Source organism: Manis javanica, chromosome 5 (genome assembly GCF_040802235.1).
Source record: "Manis javanica isolate MJ-LG chromosome 5, MJ_LKY, whole genome shotgun sequence".
NCBI lineage: Eukaryota > Metazoa > Chordata > Mammalia > Pholidota > Manidae > Manis > Manis javanica.
The window spans coordinates 171,885,355-171,897,581 of NC_133160.1; the positions used below are offsets into that span (position 1 = coordinate 171,885,355).

General features: G+C 45.0%; 1 protein-coding gene across 3 annotated transcripts in view; it reads left to right on the top strand.

The window, feature by feature from the left end:
* RGS12 (regulator of G protein signaling 12) overlaps positions 1–12,227 on the top strand; it is a 134,729-nt gene that overhangs the window by 48,848 nt on the left and 73,654 nt on the right. For all 3 annotated transcript variants that reach the window (XM_036992423.2, XM_073237979.1, XM_036992416.2), the window contains exon 3: positions 11,253–11,369. In XM_036992423.2, the coding sequence (XP_036848318.1) occupies positions 11,253–11,369 (117 nt within the window). The remainder of the gene's footprint in view (positions 1–11,252; positions 11,370–12,227) is intronic.

Here is a 12,227-nt window from a genome sequence, read left to right on the forward strand (position 1 = left end):
TATATATGGACTCTCTAGTCTGTTCCACTGGTCTATGAGTCTGTTCTTGTGCCAGTACCAAATTGTCTTGATTACTGTGGCTTTGTAGTAGAGCTTGAAGTTGGGGAGCATAATCCCCCTGCTTTATTCTTCCTTCTCATGATTGCTTTGGCTATTCAGGGTCTTTTGTGGTTCCATATGAATTTTAGAATGATTTACTCTAGTTCATTGAAGAATGCTGTTGGTATTTTGATAGGGATTGCATTGAATCTGTAGATTGCTTTCGGCAGGATAGCCATTTTGGCAATATTAATTCTTCCTATCCATGAGCACAGGATATGTTTCCATTTATTGTTATCTTCTTTAATTTCTCTCGTGAGTGTCTTGTAGTTTTCAGAGTATAGGTATTTCACTTCCTTGGTTAGGTTTATTCCTAGGTATTTTATTCTTTTTGATGCAATTGTGAATGGAATTGTTTTCCTGATTTCTCTTTCTGCTAGTTCATTGTTAGCATATAGGAATGCAACAGATTTCTGTGATTAATTTTGTACCCTGCAACTTTGCTGAATTCAGATATTAGTTCTAGTGTTTTGAGGTGGATTCTTTAGGGTTTTTTATGTACAATATCATGTCATCTGCAAATAGTGACAGTTTGATTTCTTCCTTACCAATCTGGATGCCCTTTATTTCTTTGTGTTGTCTAATTGCTGTGGCAAGAACCTCCAGAACTATGTTGAATAAAAGTGGGGATAGTGGGCATCCTTGTCTTGTTCCCAATCTTGAAGGAAAGGCTTTCAGCTTCTCGCTGTTCAGTATGATGTTGGCTGTGGGTTTGTCATATATGGCCTTTATTATGTTGAGGTACTTGCCCTCTATACCCATTTTGTTGAGAGTTTTTATCATAAATGGATGTTGAATTGTGTCAAATGCTTTTTCAGCATCTATGGAGATGATCATGTGGTTTTTGTCCTTTTTGTTGATGTGGTGGATGATGATGGATTTTCTAATATTGTACCATCCTTGCATCCCCAGAATAAATCCTACTTGATCATGGCGGATGATCTTTTTGATATATTTTTGAATTCAGTTTGCTAATATTTTGTTGAGTATTTCTGTGTCTATGTTCATCAGTGATATTGGTCTGTAATTTTCTTTTTTTGTGCTTTCTTTGCCTGGTTTTGGTATTAGAGTGTTGCTGGCCTCATAGAATGAGTTTGGAAGTATTCCCTCTTCTTCTGCTTTTTGGAAAACTTTAAGGAGGATGGGTATTAGGTCTTCACTAAATGTTTGATAAAATTCAGTGGTGAAGCCATCTGGTCCAGGTGTTTTGTTCTTAGGTAGTTGTTTGATTCCCAATTCAATTTCATTCTGGTAATTGGTCTGTTCAGATTTTCTGTTTCTTTCTGGGTCAGCGTTGGAAGGTTGTATTTTTCTAGAAAGTTGTCCATTTCTTCTAGGTTATCCAGTTTGTTAGCATATAATTTTTCATAGTATTTGCTGATAATTCTTTGTATTTCTGTGGTGTCTGTAGTGATTTTTCCTTTCCCATTTCTGATTCTGTTTATGTGTGTAGACTCTCTTTTTTTTCTTGACAAGTTTGGCTAGGGGTTTATCTATTTTGTTTATTTGCTCAAAGAACCAGCTCTTGCTTTCATTGACTCTATTGTTTTATTCTTCTTGATTTTATTATTTATTTATGCTCAAATCTTTATTATGTCCCTCCTTCTATTGACTTTGGACCTCATTTGTTCTTCTTTTTGTAGTTTTGTTAATTATGAGTTTAGGCTCTTCATATGGGATTGATCTTCTTTCCTGAGGTAGGCCTGTATTCCAATATACTTTCCTCTTTGCACAGCCTTCGCTTAGTCCCACAGATTTTGCGATGTTGAATTATTGTTGTCATTTGTCTCCATATATTGCTTGATCTCTGTTTTTCTTTGGTCATTGATCCATTGATTATTTACGAGCATGTTGTGAAGCCTCTATGTGGGAATTTTGGTTTTCTTTGCATATAATTTATTTCTAGTTTCACACCTTTGTGGTCTGAGAAACTGGTTGGTACAATTTCAATCTTTTTGAATTTACTGAGGCTCTTTTTGTAGCCTAGTATATGATCTATTCTTGAAAATGTTCCATGTGCACTTGAGATGAATGTATATTCTGCTGTTTTGGGGTATAGAGTTCTGTAGATGTCTGTTAGGTCCATCTGTTCTAAAGTGTTGTTTAGTGCCTCTGTCTCCTTATTTATTTTCTGTCTTGTTGATCTGTCCTTTGGAGTGAGTGGTGTGTTGAAGTTTCCTGGAATGAATGCATTGCATTCTATTTCCCCTTTTAATTCTGTTAGTATTTGTTTCACATATGTTGGTGCTTCTGTGTTGGGTGCATAGATATTTATAATGGTTATATCTTCTTGTTGAATTGACCCCTTTATCAGTATGTAATGTGCTTCTTTGTCTCTTGTGACTGTCTTTGGTTTGAAGTCTATTTTCTCTGATACAAGTACTGCAGCTCCTGCTTTTTTCTCCCTATTAGTTGCATGAAATATCTTTTTCCATCCCTTCACTTTTAGTCTGTGTGTATCTTTGGGTTTAAAGTGAGACTCTTATAGGCAGCTTATAGATGGGTCTTGATTTTTTTATCCATTCAGTGACTCTGTGTCTTTTCATTGGTGCATTCAGATCATTTACATTTAGGGTGATTATCTATAGATATGTACTTATTGCCATTGCAGGCTTTAGATTGGTGGTTACCAAAGGTTCAAGGTTAACCTCCTTAGTATCTAAGAGTCTCACTTAACTCACGTAGTATGCTATTAGAAACACAATCTAAAGGGTTTTTTTCTCCTCTTTTTTCTTCCTCCATTCTTTATACATTAGGTATCATATTCTGTACTCTTTGTCTATCCCTTGATTGACTTTGGGGTAGTTGGTTTAATTTTGCATTTGTTTAGTAATGAACTGTTCTACTTTCTTTACTGTGGTTTTATTACTTCTTGTGACAGCTATTAAACCTTAGGAACAGTTCCATCTATAGCAGTCCCTCCAAAATACACTGTAGAGATGATTTGTGGGAGGTAAATTCTCTCAGGTTTTGCTTATCTGGAAATTTTTTAATCCCTCCTTCAAATTTAAATGATAATCTTGCCAGATAGAGTATTCTTGGTTTGAGGCCCTTCTGCTTCATTGCATTAAATATGTCATGCCACTCCCTTGTAGCCTGTAAGGTTTCTGTTGAGAAGTCTGATGTTAGCCTGATAGGCTTTCTTTTGTATGTGATCTTATTTCTCTCTCTGGCTGCTTTTAATAATCTGTCCTTATCCTTGATCTTTGCCATTTTAAGTATTATATGTCTTGGTGTTGTCTTCCTTGGGTGCATTGTATTGGGGGATCTGTGCACCTCCACGGCCTGAGAGACTATTGCCTTCCCCAGATTGGGGAAATTTTCAGCAATTACCTCCTTAGTGATACTTTCTATCTCTTTTTCTCTCTCTTCTTCTTCTGGTACCCCAATAATATGAATATTATTCTGTTTGGATTGGTCACACAGTTCTTTCAATATTCTTTCATTCTTAGAGATCCTTTTTTCTCTCTGTGCCTCAGCTTCTTTGTATTCCTCTTCTCTAATTTCTATTTCATTTATTGTCTCCTCCACCATATCTAACCTTTTAAAATCCTCCATTGTATATTTCATTTCTTATATTGTGTTCCATCATGATTGGATCTCTGACTGGAATTCATTCCTGAGTTCTTGAATATTTTTTTGTACCTCCGTGAGCATGTTGATAATTTTTATTTTGAAATCTCTTTCAGGAAGATTCATGAGGTCAATTTCTTTTGACTCTTTGTGTGGTGTATTTATGATTTTGCTTTGAGCCAGGTTCCTTTGATGTTTCATATTTGTATGTGATGTGGCGCCCTCTAGTGCCCAGAATCTCTACTCTCTGGAGCTGCTGAGCTCCTGGAGCAACGTAGGGGGTTGCAGAGGAGCGGTATTGGTGCCTGGGGGGAGGAAAGAGCTGTTTCCTGCTTCCCGGCTGCTATGTCTGTCTCCACTGCAAGAACCAGTGGGCCAAGCACACAGGTATAAGCCTCTATGTTTTGTGTTTGTAGCTGCTGTAGGTGGCCCTTCCCTCTGGCTGAGCTGACACCAGGGCATGGTTTGCCGGTTTGCGAGCCAGGTGCAGGCTGGCCGGGTGGAAGACGCAGCAGGCTGCATATCATGGAGGGGGGCCTTGGAGCTGTGTAGCCAGCCAGGGAGCTAGAGTGTCTGAGGATCATGAAAGTTCCCAACCTGCTGGGCAGAGTGCACCCAGACAATTTTGTCTACCTGTCCTTTCTCATGAGCATTAAGCTCTGTGCAATCCTTGCCCCTTTAGAAGCCCTCTCGCTGTTAGGAAGTCTTTCAGACTGTCGGCCTTTCTTTTGTACCAGAGCAACTGGATAAAGATCCCTGTTTTCCACAAGTGGCTGGAATTTCAGTCTCTCCAGGTATTCTTCCTGTCTTAGCTTTCCAAACCCCCTACTCACCAGAGCACCATGTAATGTAGGTTTGTGCTCCCAGAGCAGATCTCCAGAGCTAGGTGTTCAGCAGTCCCAGGCCTCCACTTCCTCCCCACAATGTTTCTCTTCCTCCTGCTGGTGAGCTGGGGTGGGGGAAGGGCTTGGTTCCCGCTGGGCCTCGGCTTTGGTACGTTACCGTGTTCTGTGAGGCCTATTCTTTTCTGCAGGTGTATGCAGTCTATAACAGCCCTCTTTCCTATTGCTCTTTCAGGATTAGTTGTATTAATTATATTTTCATATTATATGTGGTTTTAGGAGGAGGCCTCTGTCTCACCTCTCATGCCACCATCTTTACTCCCCAGGAGTGGGTTTATTGCTGAGCTTGACTTCTGTTCCATTGGTCTGTGTGTCCTTGTGCTAGTACCATATGTTTTATTACTGTAGCATTGTGGTATAGCTTCGAATGAGGGAGCATGATACCCTCAGCTTTGTTCTTCTTTTTCAAGATTGCTTGCACTATTTGGTCTTTTTTGTGGTTCCATACAAATTTTAGAATTATTTGCTCTAGCTCAGTGAAAAATGCTAATGGTATTTTGGTGAGGATTGCATTGAATCTGTAGATTGTTTTGGAAATAATGGCCATTTTTTAACAAGATTAATTCTTTCTAACCATGAACATGGGATAGTTTTCCATTTATTTTTGTCTTCTTGAATTTCTTTAACCTATGATTTCTTGTTTTCAGGGTATAAGTCTTTCATCTCCTTGGTTAAATTTATTCTAAAGTGTTTATTTTTGATGCAATTGTAAATGGGATTGTTTTCTTAGTTTCTCTTGTTAGTTCATTGTTTGTATATAAAAATACAATAGATTTCTGCATATTGATTTTTTATTCTGTGACTTTACTGAATTAATTTATTCTAGTGGTTTTTTTGGTAAAGTCTCCAGGATTTCCTATATATACTATCATGTCCTCTTCGAATATTGACAGTTTTACTTCTTCCTTACCAATTTGGATGCCTTTTTTTTTTTCTTGCCTGATTACCATGGCTAGGACTTCCAGTACTATGCTGAATAAAAGTGGTGAGAATGGGCATTCTGCCTTGTTCCTGATCTTAGAGAGAAAACTTCCAGGTTTTCGCTATTAAGTATGATGGCTATGGGTTTGTCATATATGGCCTTCATTATGTTGAAGTACATACCCTCTATATGCATTTAACTGACAGTTTTTTTCATACATGGATGTTTAGTTTTGTCACATGCTTTTTCAGCATCTATTGAGATGTCCATGTAGTTTTTATCTTTTCTTTTGTTAATGTGGTGTATCACATTGGTTGATTTGCAGATGTGGAACCATCCCTGCATCCCTGGAATAAATCCCACTTGACTGGTGAATGATCTTTTTAATGTATTTTTGAATTTGGTTTGCTAATATTTTGTTGAAGAATTTTGCATCTGTGTTCATCAGGGATATTAGTCTGTAATTTTTCTTCCTGTGTGTGTCTTTGGTTTTCATATCAAGGTGATGCTGGCCTCATAGAATGAATTAGGAAACTTTCCTCCTTCAATTTTTTGGAATAGTTTGAGAAGGATAGATATTAACTCTTCTTTAAATGTTTGATAGAATTCTGTGAAGCTGTCTGGTCCTGGCTTCTGTTTGTGGGGAGTTTTTTGATTACTATTCAATTTTGTTACTAGTAATCAGTCTGTTCATATTTTTTATTTCTTCTGGTTTAGTCTTTGGAGATTGTATGTTTGTAGGAATTTATATATTTTTTCTAGATTGTTCAATTTGTTGGCATTTAATATTCCGTAGTAATCTCTTATAATTGTATTCCTCTCCCTGTGGCTTTAATTTGCATTCCCCTGATCATGAAGATTTTATTTCCTCTTTGTTGAGGGTCCTACTGAGACCTTATGTTCATTTTTCTACTGGGCTGTCTTTCTAATTTGTAGGAATTAGTCCTTTGATGATTATACATTTTACATGGGTACCTTCCCAGTGTGTGGCTTGTGTTTCCACTTGCTTTATGGTGTCTTGATGAACAGAAGTTCTTGACTTCAATATAATCTAACTTGTCATATTTTTTCTTATGTTTTGCAGTTTTGATGTAACACATTCATCATTACTCTGAGGTCAGAAAGATTCCCTCCTTTTTCTCTTTAAGAATTGCTTACCAGATTTTCATGAATGGAGTTAGGCAGGTGGCAAGTTAGTGTTTTTCTCTCTATGGAGGACCAGTTTCTGGAGCTATGACTTGGTCCCAGCACGTGGCTCAGCTGTGCCCTCCTGCTGTGCGCACCGTGCGCTCACGTAGATGTGGGTCTGTTTCTCAGTGCTCGTTTGTCGATACCTCCAGTGATACTTTACCTTCTGGTCTCTACTTTAAGCGAAGTCATCTCCCTGGTTAGAGTTCATTAGTTCAGTAAGTGCTGGTTGAGTGCCTGGTATCAGGCCCTGTGGGTGGGATGGGGGCCCAGCATTACCAGGACAAGCACAGTCCTTGTCCCACTGGGCTTATGGTATGGTGTTTAGGCTCTTGAGGTTGGGGGTTTCTACTTCTAATTGTGACTGAAAATGACAGTGCAGTAGAGAGATCCAGGCCTCGCTCCAGGCCACCCCTGGCTGTGTCCCCAAGCAGGCCTCCCTGGCTTCCCTGTCATCTTCTGTACACCCAGGCGGTGGGCCTGGCTGGTCAAGGTCACTGCTTGTGCTGCAGTGAGTCCTCTCCCTGAAGCAGTGGCTCCATGAGATGTCTCAATGTTGGCACTGAGAGTGGTTGAGGCAGCCTGGCGCCCTGGGCAGTGGGCAGGGTCAGCTGGCGTGATTCCACCCTCGGCTTGTGCACCAGCAGCTACCTTGGGGCCTCTCTGTGATGTGTGGAGGCATCCCTTAGCAGCCCTCCTTCCCCTCCTGTTTTGAAGTGATGGTAACCAGGTAGGTTACTTCTCCGACACTGAGCAGGGGCCAGGAGGACAGGACAGCCTGCTCTGGTGTGGCAGTTGAAGTCGATGTGGCAGGCAGTCTGTGTTCTGTGGCTCTGGGCTGACAAGACGGTGCTGTGTGTCCTGGCATCACCCACTCACCTTCTCAGGCAGTTGTGCTGAGTTGCGATTTCAAAAGTGGGTTGACTTTGAAGAAAGGAGCTGATTTTAGGCGCATTTTTCCAAGAATCTGCCCCTGCGTTGTATGGCCTGGAGAGAGTGTGGCATCTAGTGCCAGAAGGGGGAGCGACGTCCGTTGGGAGCTCACGTTATCAAGGTGCAGAGTTTAGCTTAGCCCTCCTCCTGCCCTGGGCATTGGGCTCTCCACTGAGAAACCAGTGGACACATGCTGAGGACTCTCCTTATTGGCTGTGCACCATGGAGGTGATTCAGCTCTTTGTGGGACTGTTTTTCTGTCTGTTGGCTTGTCAAACTTTTCTCCTTTAAATCTCCAAATCCCATGACATACCCATGCAGGCTGGGTGGCAGCTGCCTTCAGTTCCTTTGCCTGTCCAGAGCTGGCTGTGCAGGGCCAGTCCATGGCCAGGTGCACAGCGGTCTCAGGCAGCCTCTCCTCTGTAGCCACTGGGGTTTAAAAATTAAACTTTATCCTTATCACAAAGCCCTGTGTTCATTTCCCCCAAAAGTAAAAATGGAATAGCAAATATATGAGTTGTACAAAGGGTTCATCTGAATGTGTTTGGAGCCCTTTTTGGTTTGGTGATGGTGTAAGACTGCGTCCCACATCATTACTTGTGCTGTGGGACTCCCTATCCCTGTGTGACTGGTTCCTGTTAAGTGCACTGAGGTCCTCTACCTTCAGCTCTTCCAGTCCCTCAGCAGATGCCATGCCTGCGGGTAGGCACTGTTGCTGGGCAGTGGCCTTCAGAAGGGGGCTTGGCAGCAGAGTGCAGGCCCCTGGGGCAGGCTCTGGAGGCGGGTGTGCCCTGTTTCAGGTGGTGCAGTAAGGGAACACAGCCTGGGAGAGGGTTCCTGGCTCTGCCAGATGGGCACGGGGGCCCCATGGGGAGGGGTGTTGGTGTGAGGGCCAACAGGAGGCTGCTTGGGAGGAGACTGGGCTCCAGATACATTTTATAGATAGAAGCAGCTTTGGGCATATTTTTTGAAAAAAATTCCTAGACATGTTTTCCTTAAGAATTTGCAAGCTGGGTAATTTGTGAGGCAGGAAGCAGCATGGTGGGCAAATAGAGCCTGCGTTGAGGTGGGGGCCGGGCTGGGGTGAGGGGTGTCAGCGCGGAGGAGCTGCTCAGCACAGCCGGGGCAGGGAGTGGGCACTCTTTGGGCAAGGGCGGGGCCTGAGGTGCCTGTCAGTGGGAGCAGGGACGCATCTCTGTCTGAACTGGAACCGTGAGGCTCAGCCCCACCCAGGAGTGTCCCTGAGCTGATCAGTGGAAGGCAGGCAGTGTCCCTAGGACCAGTGGTTGGGCTCAGTGTTGCCCACCCTGGAGAGGCAGTGTGCACAGGCCCTCCTGCTGGCTCTCCGAGGGAGTCCTAGACATTCATGAGCGCTCCCGATGCCCTGTGGTTCACCTCCATGTGACTCTCCTGCAGGGAGTCCTCTGCGGCCGTTGTCACCAGCAGGGTGGCAGCTTTAGGCCTGTAGGGTCTGCCTGCTGCCTCTCCCATGTGCTCCCCTCTGCCTGTTCTCGGGTCCAGCTCAGGGGGAAGCCTCTCCAGGGGTGTTTGTGGATTCCTGAGCGGGCTCTCTTGGGACTGGGCCAGTGTAACCCTCTGTGCTCCCTCATTACAGAGAGGCCACTGTCACCTTCCCCCACCAACCTGGGGACCGCTGCGGATGTGGGAAGAGGGAGGCATGCGTTTGCTGACAGTGAATGAGTGACTTCTCTTTTAAATGCTTGTTGCGATGTTAGGGTTGGATGAGCAGCTGGAGGCAGTTTTAGTTCTGTTCTGGGGACCCCTTTGCTGTTGGTGACAATGCCGTTTGAGATGGGAAACCTTGGCTTCATCTCTGCCGCTGTCTTCAGGCCTGCCATTCCTCTTCTTGCTAAGTCAGACCCTGTTCCTTTTCCTGCTCGGCTGTTTCTGCAGCTGCGCCTTAGTTCTTTCTGCTCACAGCTTCTAACTGGCTGCCATGTGCACCCAAGCTTGCATGCCATAATCCCGATGACTTTTCTAAAATACCACTGTGAGCAGTGTCGGCAGTGTGGCCACGCTCTGCCTGTCACATGGCTGCTTTCCAGCCTGACTCCTGTTCTTGCCAGCTGGGCTCCTCGGCTCCCCTGAAGCTGGGCTCTCTCAGTGTCTTGTGCCCTGAGTTGCCCTTCCAGACCCAACTGGAGTCTTCCCTGCACCCCACCGCGCTTGCAGCCACCCGCTAGCCTCAGGGGCTCTCTGGTCTCTCCCAGTGTTTAAAGTTTTCAAAAAGCTCACAGCCCCTCTAGAACCATCTCAGGGAGCCTCTCGGGAGGACTGATAGCTCACCAGCTCCTTGGAGTCCAAACACCTGTCTTGGGCTTCCCTTGGCTGCCTGTGATACTACGCATGTGGTCGGCACTCAGGAAATGCTGGCTAGGAGCCCAGGACAACATGGGAATAGGAGGTGAAGGCAGCCGCTGCCAGCAGCTACAGTGCTTTGGCATAAAAATTGAGGGGTTAAAGTACCGTCCTTGTTGCCCCTGTTCAGGCTGGGGTGATTTGGGGACAGAGGTGAGAAGTTGGGTTCTGGGCATGAGGTGCAAAGGTGGCAGTGAGGGGAGAGCTGGCTGTGCGAGGGGCCAGCAAAGGGCCAGGGAGGGGTGGGGAGGATGCTCAGAGCATTGGGACCCCCACCCCCTTGGAGGCCGCTGTGACCTGCCTTCCCAGGCCTTGGAGTAGTGTCGTGGGTGTCCAGTGGGAGCAGCCCCAGGATCACAGTCTTCCACCAGGCAGCCTGAGGCCTGGGTGCGAGAGCAGAAGGACAGGGAGTGAGTGTGGCATCGGGGCCCCGAGGCCTGCAGAGCTGCACAGACAAGTGCTGCAAGGCTTGCCTGTCCCCAAATGCCCAGGAGCCCCGAGTCAGGCCAGATGGAGAGTAGGGAGTCGGAGGGCCTCAGCCTTTGGGAAGCATGTCAGTTCCTTATGCTTGAAATTGGTCACTTAGGGCTTCAAATACCCAGGAAATCAGAGATTTTCAGCTGTGATGCTTTTTACTTTCAAACTGTGATGACAGATCTGCTGAAACCAGCATCACATTCAGAGAACCGTCTAGCATAATGATGGTGGATTAATTCTGGTCATTTCCCGGAGAAAGAACAAGATGTTTTAATGGCCAGTTATCTCCTGCACCTGAATTGGTTTGGTCTGCAGACACCAGCTGAATATCTAGGGATTGTTTAATTTCCTAAGTGCCCGTAAAATTACATAAAAGCATGACCTTGCTGAAAAACAGCCTTTATGTTAATTATTTCTCATATCACACACTTTATGCTCCCAGGCATTCACATATGGGTGTTCTGTGCTCTCTGTAAGAGCCTTGAGGTTGGCTGCCAGCACGCTGCTTGTGCCTACAGTTTGAGGCAGGTGTTCTCTGGGCACAGGTGGAAGGGGCAGAGTAGTCCTGAGGTGGTGGTCCTGGGATGACTGGTGTCTCTGCCTTTGCCCTGTGTATGTGGCAGCATAGATGGAGCTCGGGCTCTCTTGGGGGGACACTCAAGACTCCTTTCCTCTGTCCCGCAGCCTCTGTGCTCTCTCCTGGGTCCCAAGTGCACCAGGCACAACTAAGCACCTCTTCCCAAGAAGGGAACTTGATATGTTTTTGTTTGTTTGTTTAGGGCTCAAAATTCGGACGGGGAATTGGACTCACTCAAACTTCTCAACGCGCCTCTGCTCGGAGATCATTCGGAAGATCCAAGAGATTTAGTATCACTCGCTCCCTTGATGATCTTGAGGTAATTTAATTGTAGTTTTTCTTCTTTAGCCTTTTAAAAATGAAAATCAATCTTGCAGATGCATCTGAGCCATCTGTGATTCCCGCTCTGATCGGGCCCCTGCCCTGACCTGCCAAGCACTGTCCTCCGGGGGGACTCCGACAGCACACGGGCAAGCTTCTCTGCCCTGCAGGGCCCCAGGCCATCTCCGGTCCTGTGTGCGCCCTGCCTAGCACCCGCGTGCCTCCAGATGTCACGCGTCCTCTGTGTACAGACGCTTCGTAGACATGTGCAAGAACTCGGGGTGGGGGCTATCACCACCCCCTTTTAAAGATAAGACAGTGATCAGCAGGTACTCACAGTATCATTTTGTGTGGTTTTTAAATCTATATTCCTTTAAAAAATCATAGACTCTACTTTCAGAGGAGTTTTAGGTCCGCAGAAAAGTTAAGCAGCAAGTTCAGAGACTCCCTATGGGTCCCCGTTTTCCATTGTTGTGTGACGTTTGTGGCCATTGTCAGTGTGGATACATTACTGTTGGCCTAAGGTCACGACACTGTTTGCCTGAGAGGTCACTCCTGGCGCCCCGCCTTCTGCGGGTCTGGACAAATGTGTCACGTCACGCAGCCGGCTCTGGGGCGCCACACAGAGCAGACTTGCTGCCCTGAAAATCCTCTGCGCTCTGCGTGTCCGCCCCTCCCCCCTTCCCTCCAAACCCTGGGCAACCTGACCCTCTGACTGGTTCATTTTGTGTGTTCAAAAATTGTAGGCAGATAGTGTCCTAGTTTGTCTTATTCTGCCACTTTTAAACATTACATTATGTTTTCAAGATTTATCTTAATTTTAGTTCAGTTGTTTTACTTGTCATGTGGCATTCCC